Source organism: Argiope bruennichi, chromosome 8, assembly GCF_947563725.1.
Source record: "Argiope bruennichi chromosome 8, qqArgBrue1.1, whole genome shotgun sequence".
NCBI lineage: Eukaryota > Metazoa > Arthropoda > Arachnida > Araneae > Araneidae > Argiope > Argiope bruennichi.
The window spans coordinates 131,936,662-131,963,700 of record NC_079158.1 but is presented as its reverse complement, the minus strand read 5'-3'; the positions used below and the strand labels follow the sequence as shown (position 1 = coordinate 131,963,700).

The 27,039-nt window shown below is 27.6% G+C and overlaps 1 protein-coding gene across 3 annotated transcripts in view; it reads right to left on the bottom strand.

Annotated features, from left to right (window-relative positions):
* Window positions 1-20,391, bottom strand: part of LOC129980490 (dynein axonemal intermediate chain 7-like) — a 73,933-nt gene extending 53,542 nt beyond the window's left edge. For all 3 annotated transcript variants that reach the window (XM_056090808.1, XM_056090809.1, XM_056090810.1), the window contains exons 1-5: window positions 20,206-20,391; window positions 15,991-16,066; window positions 15,444-15,514; window positions 15,241-15,345; window positions 14,703-14,840 (exon numbers count right to left, since the gene is read on the bottom strand). In XM_056090808.1, coding sequence (XP_055946783.1) covers window positions 14,703-14,840; window positions 15,241-15,345; window positions 15,444-15,514; window positions 15,991-16,066; window positions 20,206-20,211 — 396 coding nt within the window. In that variant the 5' untranslated portion in view covers window positions 20,212-20,391. The remainder of the gene's footprint in view (window positions 1-14,702; window positions 14,841-15,240; window positions 15,346-15,443; window positions 15,515-15,990; window positions 16,067-20,205) is intronic.
* Between the last annotated feature and the right edge of the window lie 6,648 nt (window positions 20,392-27,039).

The window sequence follows — 27,039 nt, the reverse complement described above, 5'->3', positions numbered from 1 at the left end:
ATTGAACTGTTCATATACGATGAACTTACAATTAACATACGACAGCTCAATGATTCTGACTTTGTTGAAATGCTAAATAGAATAAGATAAGGTGTGACTACACAAAAAGACCGCGACTTACTCTCGACTAGATTAATAACTCTCAAATCCAATTCAAATGAAAACAGATTAATTGAAATAATTGAACACCTCTCGAAACTTCCTGATGATACCTTTTGCTTATTACCTACAAAAAATATGTGTCAACAATTAAATACTGCAATTCTTAAATCTCTTCCACATCCCTAAATAAAACTTACAGCTGTAGATAGCATAGATTCCCCCAGATACCTAACAAAAAGAGCTCGTGAATTCATAAAAAAATATCAAGACGATGCTTCTATGATTGCAGGCCTGAAAGAGAACATAATTTTAAAAATAGGAGCAAACGTCATGTTAAGGCGAAATATTGACGTGAGTCTTGGTTTAGTTAATGGTTCTATCGGCATAGTGCAAAGAGTAAAGGTTGATCCGAAAAATACAAAAAATAATTAAGAAAATATACATTACATTTAATAAAGAACATGTTTATGAGCTCAGTCCGTTCAAAACTAAATTTGAAATTATTAATAGAGCTTATGTTCATCGCGAACAGTTTCCCATATGTATAGCCTATGCTATAATTATACACAAAAGTCAGGGCCTAAGTCTAAATAATGCACTGATGGATATTGGTTCTGCAGTATTCACATCCGGTCAAGCTTACGTGGCACTTTCGAGAGTTACAAGTCTGGATAGCTTACATCTAATAAATGTCGACTTTGGAAGTATTAAAGCGCAGGAATCCTCAATTTGTGAATCAAATTGTGTGTCAAAAATTGTAACATCAAAGCTTACGAGTAAAACACATAGAGACAGGGAGTGGACTTTGAGAAAAACTGTATCTGAAGCTCAAGAAGTAGTACAGGAAAAGAAAAAGAGGAAGGCTACATACAAAAATAAGAAAAGGACTATCTACAAAAAGAAATGAGGTGCCATCAAAAACATAACTTGTAAAAAAAAAAAAAAAAAAAAAAAAACACCGAAGTCTCGCAACTCAGTTCTTCTATCGTTGTGAGATCCATGTAATACCAAGTCGGTCAATTTATTCAGTCCCTACTTAAGGGTCCTTCTGTCTTAAGTTATTACGTAATTAGCTAACCTAACAACATCTTATAGTGACCATATCAATATTAAAACTCTTTTATGGTTTAAATAAATAGATTGACTTGGCCTTCGCATGAAAACACAATCTATCTTTACATTAAATTAGATTACATTAACATATTATATTAAATTAGATTGCTTAGCGCGATTGCCAAGTCAATCTATTTATTTAAACCATGAAAGATTTTTACTATTGATATGGTCACTATAAGATGTTGTTAGGTTAGCTAATTACGTAATGACTTAAGACAGAAGGACCCTTAAGTAGGGACTGAAAAAATTGACCGACTTGGTATTACATGGATCTCAGAACTTTTTACGACAGAAGAACTGAGTTGCGAGACTTGGCTTTTTTTACAAGTTATGTTTTTCATGGCATATAATTTTATTCAACCTTTTAATCTTTACTCCATGTGCATCTAAACAATTTCAAAACATGAAAATGAAAGAAAAGTAAAAAGCTTATTTCATTTTTTTTTTCAAAACTGGCGACATATATTACTGCTGCTAGTAACAGTCAAAACTAGGGCTCGAAAATTATTTTTTATTCCCTAACTTCTAAGATATTGCAGTTATCGAAAAACTTCAAGTACAAAATTTGTTCTTCTTAATGAGGCGCTGATTTGGCTTATTTATTTTTCTATCTTCAATATTAAGGAAGTTATAGCGAAATGAAAATTTCAACCCCAAACACCACCATTTCCACCCTCTTTGAAACCGCATATACACATACAGGATGTTGCCGAATTCGACCGACAAATTCAGAGAGGTGATATTCGGATAAATAGTCACCATGCAATATAGGGCACTAAGGTACGTTTAGTAGGTAAAAATCACAAAAATATAAGGTACCCGAGAATTGTTGAAAACTGTAAAAAAATTATTTAAAAAAATAGCAAATGATGTTACAACGATGAATTTTTAAAAAGTGAAAGCACCTTCTGAAAGGTGTTTTTCATATAGATAACATGACGTTTTGATGATCCATGGGGTCGTAAATTCCTGAAAACGAAAAAAAGCAGTTTGGAACCTTTTTCTGCCAAAATATTAAAACTTGAAGAAAAGAAAAGGATGAAAATGTAAGGAATTTTATGCTCTTTAATTTAAGCGTGTAATGTGAAAGATGAAGAGTTTTTAAGATGTTCAAGGAAAACTAAAATAGGCACATCGGTACCGATGTTTCCAGAGGGTGTTGCCAAATCTGAAAGATAAATTCAGAGAGGTGATAGTAGGCATTAAGGAAATGAAAAACTGCCATAAAACATAGCGACGCAGTTGACATTTATTCGGGGATAAGGACAAAAACAGGCGTCGGGAAATCAATGAGTCTGGCGAAGAGAATGGCCATATGAATGTGAGGTATTTCTCGACAAGGTAGTCGAGAAGGAGAGATCTTCTGATATATAGATTTTCCATGCGTTCGAGGAAAATAAAAGCAGCGAGCAAGTATTCATTAATGACGCAATGCGTATGTTTGCTCGTTCGAAGATCCTCGCATCACTATCTCATCGAACGTACAACACAAGTTTAATATTAACATCTAGGCAAGGACTCTCGGCGATCATCTGTTAGGATCGTATCTTTTACCCGAATGCCTTAGTACCTTGTTTTCTTGCAGCAAGTCCATTGAGATTTACTGCAGGTGATACCGACCATTCTACGCCAGAACATTTGGTTAATGCGTGATGGAGCACCACCAGCACTTTTTAGTTGCATTTATGAAATCTGACATGTTGTTTGCGAATGAAGTTTAATGCCCATCCATTCTGCAATGCTCATTAATGAATACATGCTCGCCGCCTTTATTTTCCCCAAACGCATGGAAAACTTACATACGAGAAATCTTCTTTTTCTTGACTACCTTGTTCCTAATCCTCGCATTCATATGGCCATTTTCTTCGCCAGGCCCATTGATTTCCCGACGTCTGTTTTTGCCATTATCCTCGAATAAATGGCAACTGCGTCCTTATGTTTTTATGGCAGTTTTTCATTTCCTTAATGCCTACTATCACCTCTCTGAATTTATCTTTCAGATAACATAAGGACGCAGTTGCCATTTATTCGAGGATAATGGCAAAAACAGACGTCGGGAAATCAATGGGCCTGGCGAAGAAAACGGCCATATGAATGCGAGGATTAGGAACAAGGTAGTCAAGAAAAAGAAGCTTTCTCGTATGTAAGTTTTCCATGCGTTCGGGGGAAATAAAGGCGGCGAGCATGTATTCATTAATGAGCATTGCAGAATGGATGGGCATTAAACTTCATTCGCAAACAACATGTCAGATTTCATAAATGCAACTAAAAAGTGCTGGTGGTGCTCCATCACGCATTAACCAAATGTTCTGGCGTAGAATGGTCGGTATCACCTGCAGTAAATCTCAATGGACTTGCTGCAAGAAAACAAGGTACTAAGGCATTCGGGTAAAAGATACGATCCTAACAGATGATCGCCGAGAGTCCTTGCCTAGATGTTAATATTAAACTTGTGTTGTACGTTCGATGAGATAGTGATGCGAGGATCTTCGAACGAGCAAACATACGCATTGCGTCATTAATGAATACTTGCTCGCTGCTTTTATTTTCCTCGAACGCATGGAAAATCTATATATCAGAAGATCTCTCCTTCTCGACTACCTTGTCGAGAAATACCTCACATTCATATGGCCATTCTCTTCGCCAGACTCATTGATTTCCCGACGCCTGTTTTTGTCCTTATCCCCGAATAAATGTCAACTGCGTCCCTATGTTTTATGGCAGTTTTTCATTTCCTTAATGCCTTCTATCACCTCTCTGAATTTATCTTTCAGATTTGGCAACACCCTCTGGAAACATCGGTACCGATGTGCCTGTTTTAGTTTTCCTTGAACATCTTAAAAACTCTTCATCTTTCACATTACACGCTTAAATTAAAGAGCATAAAATTCCTTACATTTTCATGCTTTTCTTTTCTTCAAGTTTTAATATTTTGGCAGAAAAAGATTCCAAACTGCTTTTTTTCGTTTTCAGGAATTTACGACCCCATGGATCATCAAAACGTCATGTTATCTATATGAAAAACACTTTCAAGAAGGTGCTTCCACTTTTTAAAAATTCAACGTTGAAACATCATTTGTTATTTTTCTTAATAATTTTTTAACAGTTTTCAACAGCTCTCGGACACTTTATATTTTTGCAATTTTTACCTATTAAACGTCGTTTAGAGTCCTATGTTGTGATTTTTTATTCTCTTGTATGATAAGAAATCGAATGTGTATTATATATATATTCGTAAATCTAATTTTTATCTCAATTAACCCATATTAACTTCATTCTAAAATGTTAAAATGTTCTATTTCCTGATCCAATTCCACATTTTTATTTCCTTAATCTTACATGAACTCTGTAAAACTGCTTTAGTTATCAGTTTCACACGCTCCAAGTGAAGGGATAAAAATCTGTCATGCCAAGCAAATTCTTCTAAAAGATTTCTATATTCCCCTTACCTAAATCGAAACGTGTCAAAGAAATCCCTGACAGAATCTCATAGTATAGAAATGACAGGAGAAAAATATTTCGGTCTCTTTTCGCTCTTTTGCTCCTCTCTTGTGTCGTGGGGGCTGACGTATCTCGCCGCTTCTTTATTGTATAAAAATTATGGCTCCCGGGATGGAATAAAGCGAAGGTAAACTTTTCAAAAGTGTTTTCTCTCTTCTCGGTCACGAATTTGCTTAAAAAATATGATTTTACATTTTAATCAGCCTACAGGATGGTCATATGTGCCAAAATTTCAAATTATTAAAAGAATAAAAATTTGATCCGCTGAAGAGGCAATTCGACGTGGCCCCGCGGTTCGCCGATGATTCCGTAGGCAAGGCTCGACCGCTGGCTACGTCCCGTTTCGGTGGAAATGCTGTTCGTACCCGAGATTAAGTTCTTCGCTTCCTTCGGATCCGGACCACCCGCTGATAGAGTATCCGCTGCCATCTGTAATTCCAGTGTCCATGCTTCCTTCATTCCTTTGTGCTCCTTTTCATCTTACAGAAGTTCCATTCAGGCTTCCCCGTGCCGATGACCCATCCAGATTTCCGAAATGTCATTTTTATGTTCTATTCTTACCACAATAATAATAATCACTTTCCTTCAAGTTTAAAAGTGCCATGATATATTCCAGTGCTCAAAATGTTGCCTTCCTGTGATTCATCAAGAAGTAATTATTGTTCAAAAAGAAATCTCCATCATAAGTTCCTGAATCAACAGTTGAAAGATTATAAGTGAATTCATCAATAATATTATTATATCTTACAGAAATTCAAGATTTATATTGTGTAACTTTTATTTGACTTTGAATTGCGCATTTAAATTATAGTACAATTGCAAATGATATTTTTATATCATTATTTAAAATACAGAATTTTTTTAGTCTTTTATCAAATCTGCTTTTAAAGTTTTATGTATAATATTAAAATGCATTGTATTTGAAATTTATTTATATTAAAATCAAGAAAAATGATTTAGCCAAATAAATTAAATTTATTTAGCACCAAGGTTTTAAATTAAGAAAAATAAATAAATAAAATTGAAGACACATGATAATCAATGAAAATTAGTAAATAACCTCATATGACATTTTTCTACTCCTCTGATTGTAATTTAAACAATCCTTTGTTATCTATTGTGTCACAATACTTTCATATTTTAGTGTGGATACAAACAATTTTTTGACGATTCCTATACTTTCTCTATACCATGCATACGAGAAAGTAAAATCTCAGATGGTCATCAAAGACAATGTCCATTAAAATTTTGAAAGGAACAAAACCTATTATAATTTGTAAAATGTGCAATATCGGACTATGCAGAGGCTGTTTTTCGGATCATAAACCATTCTTTGTAAGGTAAGTCAACTTTTGGAATTTTTAGTAGTGCATTGGACCATTTGCTATTTATAGGACAGTCTGTATTTTTTAAAAAATATTTTAACATTTTTTTTTATGTGTAAGTACCTCACATTGATCATATTTAAAATAGTTTACGTTTTTCCTAATTAAGAGTGGTCCAATGTGGGTTGATACGAATAAAATGAATTGTTTGAAAGTAATGCATGACTTCTAGTCATGCATGAATATTACATTGACACGCACCGAAACAAAATTGGAATAAATTAAAATGTAAAACAAAACGCTCGCTGCCACTTCATCTAACGAAAATATGTAATGTAGATGTCATTAAAATATATCAGCACATAATTCCAATAATTAAATAATATTAATGACTTAAAATAAATAATAATTGTTAGTCTCGTTGCTTTTCAGATATATGTAAAGCTTAAGCTAAAGTTCCTTCTCTAGATTTCGGCAACATATATTCGGGAGAAGTATGAAATATCTAAGTTGATACTGGCAACTGCAAGAGATTAAATTTAAATTTACAGAATATGAATTTTAAGAGAAGTTCAATGAAGTTTCTTGATATTTATTAACTCTGACTTTCTGGCATTAGAGGATGACAGTCGTTGCTGATAAATCCATTTCAATAATAATAATTAAAAGAAGTCAACTTAATAGGTTCTTTGATCTCATATACTTAATAGTTCATCTGTTTAGAAATTAACTATACCCCTTGTACCTCTAAATATTAATTGCTACTTACAACAGAAATCCAATAATTACAAAATTATAAATGAATTTCATGTAAGTTCAACACAGGCGGCGACAGAGGTTTAACGACGGGGGAGGTTGGCTCACTTTATCTTATCTGACTTCAAATTAACTCATAATAATTGATTTTACATTTCATTAAAGAAAATTAACCATTATTTAGATTTTTTATTCAGCAAATTCTTTAATAGTTAATTCCTTTTCTTTAATAGTTAAAAATTTAAAAAGATATTTATAAAAAAAAATATATTCTTTGTTTCTTTTACTGACCATCAAATGATTGTCAATATCTGAATCTATTTTTATAAGATTCTTGTGATTTATATTTCATTCTAGATTGTTGTATATAGATAGAAATACAGATTGCACTAAAAGCAAGTGTCATGCTACATGAACAAATGCATGCTCTCATTATGGAAGTTATGTAAAATGAATGTTGAAATGAAATTCAAAAAGTTTTAAAAAAGGAACTTTTTTTAGAAATCCAGAATAATAAATAAAAAAAGATTCTATGTTTTCATCAAAAATTGATTATTTAGTGTAGTCCCCAAACTAAAATCATTTTTAAATAAGGATTTTTTAACAACGATTTTTCTATATTGTTCAGGTGATGAACAATATAGAATAGTTAAGACATAAACAATATAGAATGCGGAAAAGATACAATAATGTTGTTATTTCTTAAGTAGATTGGGGAAAATATTTTGTAATTATATATACAAACTTTATATTTTATGTAAGATAAGAAATATGTATTGTAAAAAATGGATTGCTTGAACAAATTCCCCCTGTATTTATTTTTCAGGGTATATTTGGGCTTAGAAAACCAAAGCATTTTATTAAGAAACAGATGAATATGAACTCCCTTATCTTCATTTTTAGGCATGCATTCTTATGATTAAGCACTTTTTTCCCCCTCAAACCTATTACAAGCTAACATTCCTCCCAGAAAGTGAGTTATATTCATAAACCCTTCGTATACAATAACGAGTCTGACTCGCGCATCAAGTGACTAAAGTTTTAATTTTAAATCTGCAATTAAGTGAAAGTATTAAGTAATTTAAAATGCAAAAATCACTTGAAAACGCATCATTACCCCATATTATTTTAGGGAATAAAATAATAATAATTGTCCCAAATAAAATCCGCCAGCTAATTTTGAAGTTAAGTAAATCCATATGTCAAGGGATAATGTGTTATATATATGAATATTCTATGAATAATTATTTTAATCATCCTTTTATCAAGACATTACTATCCCAAGTCTATTAAAAATTTAGAAGCACTTGAAATTAAATAGTTTTTGCTGGATAGAGTCATTGAAAGAAAAATAAAAGAAAGATACGTTCCCCGATTACATAATTATAATACTGAATGCAAAATATAAAAAAATTAGATTGTAATTTATTTAACAAATTTAGTGCATAAGTGATAAATTCTTTTAGTGTTACTAAAAAGCTACCATATCACATATATTTATTTTTCGTCATCAATTGCAGTCGGTAATATTTCATTAGAGAATGTAATTGTAGCCTGATAAACTGAATTGCAAAGAAATAGATATTTCAGTGTTAAATAAAAAATTATACAATTTACTTACTCCAGTGATTTATAATGAATTCACATAATTTGACTAGAGCAAAGTAAGCTTTCTTAGCATACGTATTTCATAACAGTATTGAGAGAAAAGAGTGTTTTGTTAAATTTAGTTTAACCATTAACAACATTTTAGTCAGACAATTCTCACAGTGCAATAAATAAAATAAATTTACCAATTCGTTACTAAGGAAGTAACAATTAGATCAATAAAATGACTATTAATTTTAAACTTGAATTTGGATGATGAATTAGGGAAAAACAACTCTATCGTCTTGTTCAAGTATAATATAAAAACTTCAATTTCCTTGATAATTCCACTGGCAGGCATTTGAAGTACTCTATAAAAACATTTTTTTTTTATAACTTATGATAACACTTAGCCTTTAAGACAAAGATCAGTCGGGGAAAAATGGGACACTTTATTCCCTTGCCAGCTTATTGATTCTTCTTTTAAAGATGGTACAGATTATAAGACGAATGAACGACATTTAAATCTGAAATATGTCTTAAGGGCGTCGACATCCTTCGAATTGAGTTCTTAGTTGACCGATCAAAAATTTTTGGCAAAATGCGATATATTATTCACATGTCGTCTTGTTGATATATTGTCACGTAGATACTTTAGGATAGAACTCAATGATACACACACGAAGTAGAGCTAAATCAATTTATTAACTGAATACAGTAACTGATAAATCTTCTGCTTTTATACAAGCAGAGAAAGTTCCAGAATACTCTTCTGGAGACAGTAAGAAAAGTCCAGAACACTTGTCTGGTAAACTAAAGAAATGTCCAGTATTTTCTGGAACATGAAATAAAGGAAAACATAAAATCGAGGAATTCAGTATTTACATATACAATTAATCGCATTGTCTCTAGCGGGATTCGAACCCAGGTCTATTGATCATGAGACCAGTGCCATGACCATTCGGCCATGGAGATTCGACTGTCTTTCTTCAATGCGGCAATATTGTCAAAAGTAGCGCAAATTAAAAGTTGATGAACGACATTTAAATCAGATGTCTGAAAATCTGTGAATATAGCATTAGACATTAATTCATCATCGGCTATCCAAAAATTGTCAGCAGAATGCGATATCTTATTCACCTTGTCGGATATATTTTAAAAATTAGTGAAAATTATAAGCTGAATGAGCGACATTTGAATAAGATACCTGAAATTCGCCGGGCTTAACGTCTTTGACATCCAACGCGTTTGGTCTATAGTTGGTTGTCCGCAAAATGTGGCATCTTATTGACCTGCCACCCTATCGATTATTTTTCCAAATATAGTCAAACTTCTTTAACCATTACTTGAATATTTCGACTGTTTATAATGTATTAAATTTAAGATGGTTTTTAAATTATCATATCCGCTAATTCTCCACAACCATCCTGGATTGAAGAAGACTTTTGCTATGAAACTCTCAATCTCTCACCGACGGGTAATTGTCCCCCCCCCGCTACCGCCGTCTCTACAGTTCAAGTAAATAATTTTTATTTGGCAAGACGTAACATTCACTCAATGGAATGCAACACGCATAAAAATAACTATATTTTTAAGACGCTTTCCTTGTGTTTACTTACTGTCGAATTACTTTTGTTTTGGACATTTTTTCGTAACCTATATCCACACCCATACTTGAATTTTAGATTAGATGATATGACAGTAATAGTTAACAGGGGGGAAAAAACGTAGACACTCCTAAGTTCAAAAGAGCCGAAAACTCTACAGTCAAAGCCAGAAGGAAATGTGTGCATTTTTTAAAAAATAAATCTTTGACTCTGGCATTACAGAATACATAATAATTACAAGAAGAATATATAATAATTACAGAATTCATAATAATTATTATTTACAGAATACATAATAACTTACTAACCTTCCTGAGTGAAAAAAAAATCTTGTTCATTACACTGAAGCAAAGTAAAAGCCAGTAAAAAGTCACACGATATGCCAAATGAAACACTAAAAATGCTAACATATGAGAAAAAATTAAGGCAAACAATAAAAGTTGTAACAATTTTAAACAACAGCATTTAAAATTATTACGTTTCAAAATGATTGCGTTTATGTATTAAAAAGCATTAAGAAATAAAAATAAACACAAAAATGTCTAAAGAAAAGGCGCACGAATGAGAGACATGATTAAACGGTAAAATACATTCATTATCAATAAATTGATTAAGGGGAAAAAGACATAAAGGGGGATACTGGCAGTTATAGATAAAACTTGTTTATAATCTTTTCATGCGTAAAAAGTTTATACTAAAAAAAATTTAGATTCTAGTATTTGGGAGATGGAAGTTTTAGCTCTTGAAATCTGTTTATTTTGAAAGTGGTGCAAGTCCATCTTAGATTGAAATTATATTTGACCGAATATATTACGGCAAAATTTAGCCCCGGTTGCTGTATGGTGAAGCAAATGTGGCCGTTTGACATCATGTCTGAAATCTAGGGTTTCTATTTTTGATATTGAAAATCAGTGGCTGTACAGTATTTCATAAATAATAAAAAGTATATCTTAATTTTGTGTGTCGATGCTAATATGTTTACTTCCATCACCGATTATTCAGTCCAGTGACAATGAAATAAATATCATTGATCACAAATTTTGTATTGTCAGGACATTTATTTCTACCGAATGATCGTGATTTTGGAGTGGAACTATCCAGTAACTATTCAATCCAGAAACCAGTTCCTTGCATATTCCTCAGGATTACTATAAAGTAATACCAAATTGTCGAAAACATAATAAATTTTTAGTACATGAAATTAAACATGGAAATTTATTTTCAACCCAACCTCTGGAAAAAACGGTTTTAAAAAGAAAGAAAAATACCGATGGAGAAACAATGATTTACAAGGGATGATTTACATCACATTACATGATATTACAAGGGATGATTTACACAAGATTTACAAGGGATGCACCATACAAAATGTCCAACAAAACTTCGATAGAACGAGATTTTGAATTTAAAATTATAGATCTGTCAACACAACGAGGAAGATAAATAATTCCAAGTAATTTCAGAAATATAAAATTATCTTTTATGTAAGAAAAAAAGGAGATTTATTACATCTGAAAAATACATATGATGGATTTATTACCATACATACCTCCCGTTCATCATGAACATTTTAAAATGTTAAATCCTGAATAAAATTCAGTTTAATTATACCTGGGTATAAACTGAAAATGTATAATTTCATTGAAATTTTTAATAAAACTGAATTGTTTGTTGTTATGTTATATTTTCTACTAGAATATTCTTGGTTTTGTTTTCCTTTTTATCAAATGAATAATTACTATAAAGTAATTACTATACTATAAAGTAATACATTTACTATAAAGTAATACAAAATTGTCAAAAACATAATAAATTTTTAGTACATGAAATTATATGTGAAAATTTATTTTCAACCCAACCTCTGGAAAAAGCGGTTTTGAAAAGAAAGAAAAATACCGATGGAGAAATCGTGAATTGATTAACTATATGCTGGATCAGATTTACAAAACTTCGATAGAACGAGATTTTGAATTTAAAATTATCGATTTGTCAACACAACGAGGAAGGTAAATAATTCCAAGTAATTTCAGAAATATAAAATTATCTTTTATGTATGAAAAAAGGAGGTTTATTACATCTAAAAAATACAAGAATATGATGGATTTATTACCATATATACCTCCCGTCCATCATGAACATTTTAAAATGTTAAATCCTGAATAAAATTCAGTTTAATTATACCTGGGTATAAACTGAAAATGTATAATTTCATTGAAATTTTTAATAAAACTGAATTACTGTTATTTTATATTTTTTACAAAAATATTCTTCGTTTTGCTTCACTTTTTATCAAATAATTAAATATTTATAAAAATTTGAATAGTATTTTGCTTTTATTATTTAAAAATAAAGGCTGATGCAATTGAATTATTTCCCAATTAAATGTATGTTTACAATAATTTATTAATTTTGAAAATGAGGCAAGTCCATTTAGTTATAATAAAACTCTTAGTTTTTTAATCAGCGTTGTAAACACTATTGGATTACAAACTTACATTATCGGGTACCACAAAATACAAAAAATATATCTATTAATACATACCAATATTTTTAAATTTATTGAAACACAAACCTTTAAATATCTCTCAATAACAAAAACTGGACCTGCCCCATTTTCAAAATAAATGGCTCATATGTTTAAATTAATTTGAAAAATTGATTAAAATTAGAAAAATAGTCATACAAAAGAAAATATTTTATTACTGAAAATTTACTTTTTAAAAAATTTAGGATGTTATAAAATAATCTGTTCCAAAGTTATAGCAAAAAAACTGTAAAATTATTCTGTTTCCATATCATCCCTTTTAGGGATCCATAGAAATTCTTTTAATAATTCAGTCTTCATTCCAGATGCTAAAGAACATGTGTACTAAATTTTGTTCGATTCTTGTGAAAGGACATGAAATTGCATAAGATTCAAACAAACGAGTAAACGAACATTTAATTTTATATAGATATACTATTATTGGATATTCAAGATAAAATAATTAAATAAAAAAAAGAATAAACGATTTTTAAAATATTCGAATGAGAAATAAGTATGTATGTTTTTTAAATGCCAAAAACATAATAATAACAAATGGAAATTCGGCTTGAGTTGAATTTCAAACTAGTTACTTTAAACATCAAGATCATTATTTTTGTTCTTTATAGTAATTTTGATATTTTAAAATACTATACTTTAACTCTTCTATAATGTCATTTAAATAATAATAAAAATCTTGATTTAAATCTGGAAATTATTTATTTTTACAAATCTTGCATTTCATAATATATTGATTATTTCTTTCTAAATATATTTTGAATGTAATTCTCGAAGAGATAATTAATAAAATATTTTTCTTTGTAATGGAATTTTCACTCATTTCTTGATTTGGTATAGTTTAAAAATTCCAGACATGTTTGTATTCTCAATGAAGACATACAATTTTAATTTGTTTAAAAAAAATTTACCAATGAATCAATCTATCAATTTACTTAAATTTTAATTCCATGTAAGTAGTACCACTTGATAATGAATTTGACAGGAAAATTCATTTTATGATTCCATAATATATATAACATGGATAAATTACTATAGAGTAAAAAAATACATATTTCTTAGTTCACAATAAAAAAAACTTTGTAACTGTATGTATATATCCAGACGAATGATTTAAGAGGGGGGGGGGTCCACTTTTCACAGTAATATGTATACAATTGGTACTCATTCCACTTTTCACAGTAATGTGTATACAATTGGTAAATGCCAAATCACAGAAAAAAAAATGCATGGAATCAGAAATTTGACTTTATATGTTTAAAACAGGAAATCCCCTCAACATGAATGCATTGGTTAAGAAATAGCTTCCTCAGAAGTTTCAAGAGGCATATGAAACTTATTAAAATGTACCAACTGACAAGGATTAATTAGTTAAAGTGCTATTTTGAAAGTTGTTCCAAAAAAAAAAAAAACATTTACTGCAGAGATATTAAGATGAAGCTTAATTATTCTTATCATAATCACTTAAAAGTTTTATATTATATCTTTTTCAAAGTGTGTATTCGTATGGTAAAGAGATCAGATTCATAGCATGAGCATGAAAAATAAATAAACTTCTTCAATCACATGAAATAGTTCACATATAAAAAATAAATCAGCAATAGTTGATTGATTTCTTTATAATATTTCTTTCACTGAGTTGATAACTTTCTATTTCAATTTTATAACAATTTTTAATTCTAAATTATTTCACAAAGATAAACAAAGTAATTTACTTCAATTATATGGGCACCTTTCGATACAAAAATCGTCCATCTATAAAGAACAACCTTTGTGAAAATAAAAATTTGCTGTAATAAAAAAATATTTTAACTTTCTTGAATTAAAACTTTTCCGCATAGTTTTTTTTCAGAAAAAAAGGCATAAAAACTTGAATACATTACATTAAAATGCAAATTTACAATTATTTCTTTTTTTTTAAAGTCTAATTATAAAAAATATCTCTACACTCTATTACTCATTAAAATAATAAAATGAATTGAGAGAGAACCTCCGTGTCCGATTTCAAGCTTTTGTAATAAGAAATAGTAATGTTTAATGTTTTAAATTCTTTAAACATTCAATTACCTTACTTTAAATAGTGTGATGATTCTCATAGGAAAAGATTAAGTTCACAAGATATATTATATTTAGTAAAAATATTATGCAAAAATATAAATGGAAAACCTGTTCACTTTTACGGCATTCATCAAAAACATGAATGATATCACATGCATCATCTTCATCCAATTCTGTTAAATATGCATTCACTTCTGGTAGAATTAATGGATTAATTTCCCGACATTTGTATACATAGTTGTACCACTAAAAAATAAAAAGTTTGAAAATAAAATCTATAAGCACAAATATAGCACATTTTGAACAATTTTTCCACTTTTGGATTTAAAAAAAAATTAAATTATTCAAACATTGCATTATCTTACATAGTAGCACTGAGCAAAATTCTCAGTTTAAAGACAAATTTTTAAAAAAATCCTTTCTACAAAATAGTTTGTTTAAAAAGTTGAATGTTACTGCAGGGAATAAAATCTTAAATGCTACATTTTTCTTAACAAAATGTTTGATTCTATTAAAATAATAATTATAAAACCAGGAAAATATTAATTTTCTTAAAAGCTCTTTTCAAAAGACAATAAGAATTTTATGAAAAATTATTTAAGTAAAAAGTGTTTAATTGCAATTATATTAAAAATATGAAACTTACACATTTTTCTTCCCATTTTAAATACTTTTTATCTCTATAAAGAGAATTCAAATGAGAGAATAGTGAAAGCAGTTCATAATGTTCCTTTTCTTTTGATTTCGAATCCTAAAATTTGGAATATAAAATAAACTCTTTAAATAATCTGATTTAAATATACTTTAATTTCAAATATATGTATATTAAAAGTTCAAATTTTTTTAAACTTGTTCTGGAATTGCAGATACAGCAGTCTGGATGATTTCAGGCTCAACACTCTTTTCGACTTCAACAGATTCTAATATTAAAAAAAAATTATATATTTTGAGAATTTTTAACTTCTCTGAATATTGGATGAAAAATTATTCACAACAAAAAATCATTTGTAATGCAATTTTTAAAACACTTAAATGTAAATAATAATAATAATAACAGCAATACATAAAGTGTATCAATAGTTAAAAAGCATAACACTAACGAAATCCAAATTATTAATATAAAAAATATAGTATTTTTAAAAAATACTATTTCCAATCATTAAAACGTGCTCAAAATAAGATGATGCCTTTCAAGCATTCAAATATAGATATTTTTAATATTTCCTAGAATAGACTAGAAGTTCCCATTTGTTGTAAGATTATTAATCTCTAACTATAGTAGTTCATAATCAAAACTATTGTTCAACAAAAAAATGCACAGTCAGAATTCCAAAATTATGACTATAACTAATTTTTTAAAAATTCTTTTAAATTAATTTTTTTTAAAAGTGCCTACCTAAATGCTGCTCTTTTTCTTTCTTAAGAATTGCTTTTTCACTTTTTGATCTTTTTCCAATAGATTTCTTTCTAGGCTACCAATTAAAAAAACATTCAAATATGAAATATTTAAATGATAATAATACTATTTAATATTAAATATAGAAAGTTATTGTCATATTTACATACACACACACACATATTATATATATATTGAAAAATAAATAAAACTTACTCTTTAACAGTTCAGTGCATCACATCACAATAAAGCAATATTTCATTTAAAACTAGGATTACATAGCATTTGAAACTGAAAAAGTCTTTTTCAATACTTTCACTGACAAACATCCGGCATTAAACTTTACAAAAAAAAATCTTAAGAAAAAAGATTTCATAATAATTTTATACAAGAAATAAAGTAATAAGTTAAATTAAGTCTATTATTTCTACTGATGCTTCATACTTAATTCTTGAGATATCAATCTTAAATTAACTACACAAGAGAATATACTACATTTTAAAGATTATGTAAAGTATATTTGAAGTATTATCAGTAAGAAAATTATTTATTTCTATTTTTTTTCTTAAATATTATGGCAAAAATCCTACTTTGACAATTGGTTTTTCCTAACTTATTCTTCAAATTAAAGATTTGATTTTAGTTAAATAAATATACAAACAATTCATGGATTAACATGAAATGATTCACTTTTTTTTAAAACACATTTGTTAAATTACATTCTATTCTTGTATTGTAATATTTTATTAGACTTGGGGAGTATTTTATTAAAGGAAAATAGCAAGTTTGATTGTTGGTACAGTCTTGTACTTATCAGCAAAAGTGTTAAAATTTTTGTGTCAACGAACATTTGTAATTTATGTGTTGCAAAAAATATGAAATGTGTTATGAGTAAGTTGAATATGAATAAGTTGAATTATTAATAAGATTTAGCAAATTTCTACTTGAAGTTCTGCACATGGAACAGAAACTGAATATATGTAATTCAGTAATTATTTTGATACTAAATTACAAATACAAAAATATTTTATCAATATGTTTAATCATTACCTATTTTGTTAAGTAATTTCTAATATACTTTCAGAAAAAGCATTGAAATATACCTCTTTATTTAATTTAAATTTAAAACAATTAACGGAAACAATTATTAATAACCTCAAGAAATTAAAAAAAATCTAATTGAATCAATGTTATTAAAGAGAATAATTAAAATTAAAACCAGCAGATGCAAAATGTGAATCATGATATATGAATCTTGAATGGCCATTAATTCTTGCATGAAGATTACATTTGTGTTCCATACACACATTTAATTATTTAAAAAATATTTTTTAAGGCAATATCACAATAATAGAGAAATAGATGACAGAATGCTAACTAACCTATTAAAACTTTAATCTGAAATTTTTTAACTGTTCTCAAAGATAATTTTGGTTTTTAAGTATTAACTGCACTCCTTTGGCTAACATAGGCAAATTTTAGTTACAAATGAGTAATCTTTGTTCATTTTTTTTTTTTTTTTTTACAGTTGATTAATTGCAGCCATATGGTTAATATGTAAGCATTAAAATTCTTTTTTTCAACTCCATAATTTCTGCTTGAAATTTTATCTGCACATCACTGAACAAGTTGAAAAATAAACTTTATATTGCCTTTTTTCTTAAAATGCTATTTTACAGTATTTTAACTCTGCTAACTTTTTTGAAATAATTCAAAATTAATTTCTGAAAAAAAAATAGTAGAATTTTTTTTATTATTTACAATTGATTTAATATAGAACAAAAGAATTACAGACTTTTCTTTTAATCCTAATACACTTTTTTATATAAGTCAAAATTAATTTCTGAAAAGAATAGTAAAAAGTTTTATTCAAAACTGATTTAATTTAAATTGGAAATAATAATTACAACACTTAATTAATAAAAGCAGGTCTCTAGTTTCCCCCAAACAACTACTTGGTAAGCACAGCAACTAATTGTTAGAATGAAGACATGACATTACAGTTCTCAATATTTCCCAAGAGTTTTATGTATTCCTACACTCTACACTACAAATAAGATCTATGGTCATGTTTATATTTTTCACAAATAATAAACATCTTCTTACAAGTCCCAGGTTGCAACTTCTGTTTCATATTTGCTTTGGCTCTTAGCAATATTTTTATGAAATTGATTGTTTACATTTATTTTGGAAATGTACAAGATTTCTATTAAAAAGAGATTGGATAGAGTTTAAATCATAAATATGGAATTCATAAACAGCAATACTCATTCCTGATATCTCTACAAATAATAAGATATATGTTAGAGTACTATCAGCTCAGACCATCTGATCTACAAATACGAAATTTGGTATATATATCTTGGAGGTTAGAAATATGAACTTTGGGAGTGATTTTTTTAAAGAATTTTAATGAGATTTGATAATTAATTAAAACTTATGCAAATGTTTGGAATTTTTCTACAATAACTTCCAAAAATATTAAAGACAAAAATAAATTTCACAATGTTTCAAAATTCACAAAAAATGTCTTTCTAATGATAGAAATTTAATATTATTCAAATTTTTTCTGAATTTTAGAAATTTAAAAAAAAAATATTTTTTTTCTAATTTCAAACAAAAGATTACATTGCTCTTTTGAAATTCAAACTGTTTTCATTGTTTCATTAAATGTTTTATCAGTTTGTTTTTTTCCATTGTCAAAAGCTAAGGAAGAATGATTCTGATCAGCATCTGTTTAATTTACAAAACCAATAAAACAGTGAAGTAACAATAAAACATAATTAAGAAAATGGGTGAATTGGACATTTATGTTTTTAATAGTGTTATGATATCCATTGGAAAGGTCTACGTATATAACGAAAAGAATATATGAAAGACAATTAAAATTGCATTGCTTTAATAAGAGACAATTTGAGGAAATCATGAACATGAAGATATATGATGATTTCAAAATTATTTGTTCAAAATTAAATGTAACCAATATTTCCAGCAAATCTGCTGGTACTAAAAGGTGATAGTTTGTAAATAGTAATAATTCAAGTAATAATAAGCAACTATCAATCCAGAAATAAACAATATGAAAATTATCTATATAAAATTTCATGAATCTATATAATAAAATATACATTGTATTTAGAGAGTGCTGATGCTGCTACAACTAAAACACAAATGAGCTTAACCAAAATAGAATTAGAAATAAATATTAAGTTTACAGTCAAAAATCAAAAAGAAAGATAAAATGAATCCGGCCTGAAAGCAAGTCAAGTAATAATAGTAATAAGTGATAGTATGTTCAAAACAAAATTTTTTTTATTGTTTTCTGGTGCAAAAAACTGATAATTCATGCAAGCAATTTTTGTTTTCACTCAATCCTTTTACCAGTAGTATAATACATCTAAAGAAAATCTGACAGTAATAAATTAATTATTAGAACTGAGAATACTAATATAAACAAATAATGCTTTTTTGATATTTAAAAACAGTTTTGTTTCTATTGATATACAAAAAAAAAAAAAAAATTATACACAATATTTGGAATGATGCAGATTTATATTAAAATTAAATTGGTATATCAGAAAAATTTATGAATAAAATATAACTTCATAAAGATGTTATAAATAATAAAAATGATATAAAATTGTTTTTTAAATATATATATAGTTTTTTTTTTACCTCGATATGATTATTTACTTTGGCAACAAAGCAATTTTATACTTTGATGCATTATGAAGCATAAAAGATACTTTTTCTTTCTATTCCTATGATCAAAAGCAAGATTAAATTCATCACATATACATATATAGATTTAAAACTAAATCAAGAAAATACGTTTTATTTAAATGCAAAAATAATATTAAGAGAATCAGGTTAAATGGAAAAATAATTAACGATAAACTAATATTGAATCACCCAAATTCCAAATTAATCTCTCACACAAAAAAAATATATATAACATTTTCTAAAAATATTAACCTATACCTTAAAACCTTATATATACGTTTTATAATACTTAAGTACATTAAGGTATTATAAAACGATGTTATTCTGAAATCATATTTTTGTTTACAGCAAAATATGATTTTCATATTTTTGTTTACAGCAAAATATGATTTTGGAGTAACATCGTTTTATAATACCTCACACACACACACACACACACACACACACAAAAAAAGAAAAAAACCCTGTAAAACTTTAGAATAATATTCTTACCGGCATAATAAATACGGATTACGCAAATTCTAAAATACGTGCTGCGTCAACTAACAGTAAAAGAAAATAGGTTTTTCTAAGAATAAAATTAAAGAATATGACACAGACTTTTCGCTAATCACGACCAAATGGTGCCACACAATAGAATAGCTAAAAATAATACAAGAAAACTGTAAGGTTACTGTATGTAGAAATTTCACCTTTATAAATTACAATTTGGCGCCAGTGCCGTATTCCTTAGTCAGGTCTGTGGAAGAAACAATGCGTTGCCATGGCAATGCTTCTGTTGCTATCAGAAGTGTTAAGTGAACCGAATTTTAGTAGTGCAGTATTTAGAGGAGCGACAAGCATGAATTTTATTTTTTAAATTACTTTTTTGAAACTGTATTCTCTACATATCGAGAAAATCAAAACAATTGAAAAAGAGTGAGAAAGAGAAAGAAATTAATCAATTGCTAAGAGTTCAAAATACAAATGATTTTAGGATCAATTTTTTAACCATATTCCTGTTTTAACGCATATTTCCTGTCTCCAAATTTTCATGAACACGGTTTTCATGCTTTTCTTAGAGTCCATACAATTAGCTCGTCGAAAGCAAGTGGCTTTCTCGAAATTTGACCTTGATGTAATCGAATTTGAGAACTTGTTGCAGTTGCATGAAATTAAATATAGTCAATTCTACCAAAAAGGCATGGGGATAACAGTTTTCACAGTTAAAAAAAAAAAAAAAAAACATAACCTTTTATCGTAAAAAATCAAACCAAATTAAAATTCAGCATGGCACAAATAATTTATCCATGCCATTCTTTTTTAAAAGAAAGGATGAAAGGTGAAGAAAAGGATGGAAAACCACATAATACATATAAAAAAAATCACTTTATAAATTCTCAAATTTTTTAAACCAGAAAACTGAACAGAAAATTATATACGCAATATTTATAAACGGAATCGATGTAATATGTTATTACTTAACTTTTATAATATTACTAATTTTCAAACTTTTATATATTGTTCCACTCCTTAAATTTATTCTGAAAGGTAATTGCATACCTCTCTTTATAGATTCGGGTAATATCTTAATTAAAAATATTGCAAAATTAAAATCTGTCAGCATTATTCCTGAACTAAAAGAAGAGAAACTTTCGCTTTAGTATAGATGACCTTTAGGCATAAACATTTTATAATAAAAATAATTCTCTTCTTTCAGGAGATGAACAGAAATATTTTGAAAACTGTTATTTCCTTTAAGGATACAAAATTCTTATTTGACAAATGTGGTAAATAAAGCATGGGAAATTCTATATGCAAATGGCATTTACAAGCTTAAATTATTAATTTGCACAAAACAAGACATTCACGCTAATGCAATTTTGTATTTCATGACTTATTTATCACCATAATAGGTTTCAATCTTTACAGTGAATTCTGAAACAGAAGTATTTAGAAGGGGGGGGGGGAAATCTGATAAATTCAAATATGATACGCATATATATTATCAAATTATTTGATTTGTGGAGCATGAAGTATAATATTTATCATTAAAAATGAATTTGATTTACTACATCATTTTATAGTAAATATATTTTAAATTTCTTACCATGTTTGTAATCCATTGGTATGTTTAGCTATTTTTTTTTTTTTTTTTTGAGAGAGATGAGGTATTTGGAAATTACTATATTTATACTTTTCTTAACTGGAAATTCAATAAAATCAGCAAAATTAAGCTTGACATTATATTCTTCCATAACTTAGATATATCGATTCAATATCAGCTATGAATAATCTATGCTACACAAACTACAATTTTCATTTGGTTTTTTTTACTTCATTTACTTCACTTATTTGTAATTAATTTAATAGAAATTTCAAATGTTTTTGTTTTTTCTTGCAAGAAGCAAGCATAATGCTGAGATGCTTGCACGTTTTTAGAATGATTTCAAGACTGTTTAATTAATTTTTAAAAAACTATTAAATGTAATGTAAAATTATTAATAATGTAATTATAATTATTAGCAAATTATTAATGTAGTATAAATGTAAATGCAAAAACTATTTTTATAAAAGTTTGATCTGATGGCTATTTTTTTTTCCCAAACTATAAATCTGCATCATGATTTCTACAATTTCATAAAATTTCCAAGGATAATGATTACCATTACACTTCTATTTTACAGAATCCAAATAACTGTGGCAGGTTTACCCTTTGATAGAGATTTTAATAGACAAATGTCACAATTGTCTATAAACAAAATATTCGGCAAATATGTTAAAAAGGTACATATATAATACTTGTTATCAATCTTTATTTTTTCAAGGAATGTGAAAATACTTTTCCAAGTGTATCTTCATGAAATTTCTTTCTTTGAAAATAATTGGATTTTCTCCTATAAATATCAAACATAAGACTTTTTTTTTTTTCTTCTTAGTATACTGAGTTGACTTTTATTTTTCTTATTTTTAATTCCCATTATAGAAGCATGTCAATAAAAAAACTCTTTTATGTGACTTTCTTATATTGATGGAACCAAGTTCATATATTTTTTTTTTTTTTCATTTTCAATAATAAATAGATATTTTTGATGCAGTCATTTAGTTAAAACTTGTGTATCATCAAGGATCACAATGCATTTCTATTTATTTCCAGTTAAGTAGTTTTCATATAGAATTCTAAAAATTGTTTTACATTGAGTTAAATGCCTCAACAAAAGCTATTAAAACTATGCTTTTTTGCTCTTTTCAAGCAAGTAAACATTATTTTATTTATCATTACTAAAAATGCGTTGAAAGATTTTGCAATCAATTTCTATGTCGGCAAAATTCATCTTGTTATGAATGAGACCACTTAAGAAATATTTAAAACAGTAGTACCTTTTCAGGTGGTCATATGGAATCTTCTTTCCATGTAGAAGTAATGATAAACAGTTTTTCTTTTGTTGATTAAAAATGTTGCTTATTTTGCACCTTGAAATTTTAATTTAATGCATTTCGTAACATTTGTGAATTATGGAATAGGAATATTTGTCTTTGAAATGTACAAAAACATATCCTTTAATTCATCACTTGTTTACATGCAGCATTTTGAAAAAAAAAAATTCAAAAATAGCAGAAAATACTTCTCATTTCAAATAATCATCTATTTCCTGAAAATTATATTCCTAATTATTTCCTTTAAAAGAAAAAAAGTGTTTATCGAAATCATCCTAAAAGTGTGAAAATATTTTTGAGTACTAGTGAAATAAGTGTGTGTTCATTAGCTTCATTCATCTCAACAAAAACTGAGAATTAATATTTTCCTGCTTAAGGCATCAAATCAGTCATCAAAGAAATTCAAATAACTCATTTTAAACTGCAAAATTCAACTGGCTACTGCTTGAAATTTTCAAATATAAAATGAAAACTGTGAATATAAAAAAGTTTTATTGATTGGAACACACAAAACATTATCTACACCACTTTACAAAAAAAAAAAAAAAAAAATACTTCACACAACATGCAAGGAAATTCAAAAAAATATATATATTTCATCGTAATAAGAGTTTGAGCTAATGTTCTGAGTAATATCTCTTCTTCAAAGTTCTGTATTTTTTCAACATATACAGGGCTTCCAGTTCTTTGATAACATATTGGCCTCGAGCTAATAATACTTCAATTTGATGTGTATCTTTCACATCCTTATTTTTCAGGAAGGCTTCTTTTAAGCGGATTTTGAAGTAATCATAACCTTTAGGGTATTCTCTTCCAAGGAACAGCAACTAAAACAAATTTATTTAAAATGAAAATTAAATATATAGTCCTCCCCTCCCCCATCTTTTATAATACAATAATAATTATTTTTCAGAACATAAGACAAAGATAACTTTCTATTCAAAATATGCTGTCAAGAAATTAATATGAAAGAAATCTTACTTACAGAGCAATATTTCTCTTTAAAATTTAAAAAAAAAAAAATTAAAAACATGTGTTTATTAAAATAAATAAAAGTAGAAAATTTCCTGTTATTAAACATCTAAGAATTAAAACAAAAGTGTCGAAGTCTGAGGAAATGCCAGAAATACTTCCAAGTAAAATACCAATTTAGCGACACTATTAAATATTTTAATTTTTAATGAATTTATAAAAAAAATTCTCGTAAGTTATTCATTATGTGCATATCTCTTTATCAATTGATGCAATCTTCAGTTATTAATAAATTATAGGAAAAGTAAAAAAAATTAATTTTTGTAATAAATCATTTAAAATCTTTCTTCAACAAATTAAAAATAGATTGATATTTCGTGGAAATAATAATTTAGTAGTCTAATTAGCCTCTTATTTTGCTATGTTAACGAAATAAAATGCAAAAAAATTGTCAATTTAAACAAATTTCTACTTTGATTTCAATGAAGGTTTAAAATATTTCAGATTAAAAATGACTTCTTTGAAATATAAAAATGTATTGAAGTGATTAAACAAAATTTTCTAGGTAACAAACATCTATTTATTTTTTATGTATTAAAGATAAATAATTAATGGATAAAAGAAATAAAAACAGAAAAAGCTGTAGAAAACCTATAATTTTTAAGCCTTATTAGAACAATACCAACTTTTGTCTTGCAACTTTGGAAGTGATAGAAGAAAATATAAGACCTGAAATTCGGTTAAACAAAGTGTGTGCTTTTAGGGGTGTATTTCTTATTAGGCATATTGTACAGTTGCCAAAGGCCAGTGAGGCAAAGGATGTGCTACAGATAGGTCAATTAAAAAGTGTTATGAAAATAGCCACATCAATTAATTTGTAAGAAATATAAATTCTATTAATCATAAAATACAACACTACAATAAATATATTTGTTTAATTAATACATTTAATAATAAAAAATTGAAAATATAATGGATTATATATTTATAATACTAGAATATTAATTCATTTAATTTTTTATGTTATGTTTCACTTGACGAGTGCTGTAAAATTTTAATTTTTGATGTTATATTTGTTTGAAGTATATAATATACTTACTTATAAATTCAATTTTCAAACTTTTATTACTTTAGTCTTTTTTCTTATACATATAAAAAATAAGTATTTTCACAAAGTTACTACAATAAAACAATTAAATAATAAATCCTTAGCATATTGGATAAGTTAAAGATGTATTGAAAAAGTTAAATCAAACTGACCAGTTAATAAAGAGCATTTCATAATGCAAACTACTGAAGGTTGCAAAATTTTAAAATACTCCTTTGCATAGTAAAGAATTTTAACTAACATAGTACTGCAAGTAAGACTTATCTCCGATGCATATTATTGATACACAAATAATATTAATGTATCACTTACAGCAGAGAAAATCTAAAACCTTACAATCATTATATTAAGTATTTTACAAATTTATTTACTAAATAAATGGTATTAAATTTAAAAATTGCTTGAAATTTATCCTTGTAGTGAGAAGTCAAGTATAAGTGTATTTCTTTTAATAAGCTGTTTTTTAAAATGAGTTTTATATAGTTATAACATTAGAAGTCAGTCAAAATGTGATGATCTATAAAGTGAAATTAAAAGTGAACTACAATGAAACTGACTATCAATTTACAAGAAAGAAAAACATTTACAGTTGCAAATTAAAGAACAAAAACTTTATGTAACCTTCACAATTCATGCTTTTTTTTTTTTTTAAAGTTTACACTCAAAATGTCCAATGCATTTTGTAAATGAATATAAGCCAAATTTAAATAAAACAGATTACAAAAAAATGTAATTGATATTTATCATTCTTGATTTTAAAAGGCATATTAAAATTACAGGGAAAAGAGAATTCCTTAATAATTTATGATACTTACGTTTTTATACAAATGAATAACTTTACTCCTAGTGGAATTCATGATCAATTTCCTATAAATGACTGTTGGCACAGCATTAACTTTTTAAAAGCTCAAGTTAAGGACCTGAAATATATGTCTGCATTTCAGGAAAAAATGTACACTATTAAAAGAAAAATTTCAGTAGTAAAACGATTAAATCCAACAAATTGATTTAGTTAAACACGACACTCAAATTTTAAAACAATCATTAACATAGAAATGCAAAGAAACACTTGTAACTTTGCCAGCAAATAACTTTTGGCTAATAGATAAAAAAAAAGTCTACAGAAACAAATATAACACATTCAAAATTCATAATGGGTCAGTGCACGATCAAGCAGTCACGTACGCAGAGGGGGTAGTCGAAATGAGGGGAAACAGGGTGGCAGATAACTTTTTAATGACTAGGACATACTTGAATTAGCTTTGAGAATTTTACTCAATACAATACACATACAAAACAAAAACATAATTTCAATTTTTATTAAAAAAGAGGTTTACTAAAATTACCGTGACCTAACAAATATAATAATAATCAAGCACTTACGGAAATAGCAAGAAAAACAGGAAGATTTTTATTAATCGATAACTTTAAAGTTAGTAAATTGACACTTGTCCATCCATTTCTCAAACGAAAAGAAGCATCAAGATCTACAAATAATACACGCTCCTAGACAGTGCCGACTAAAAAAATTATAAACATCAAACAGACAATAGCAGCCACAAAACTTTTTGAAAACAACCTAACTTGCACCTCAAAGGATAATGAGGGTATCTGCGGGTTTTCAGTCTGTTAACGGTAGAGTAGCAAAGGCCCGTTACAAAAGGGCAGACACGTTACATTCAGAAGCGATTTGTTTGGGCCGTCACAGTGAAGAATGTCATGTGATATCAGGGCTGAAAAGTCTTTTCATATGTATTGGTATGCGTGCGCTATCTTATCAGATAATAGCAACATTTTCTTTATTGTAAGTGTACGTGCTAGTGTACGTG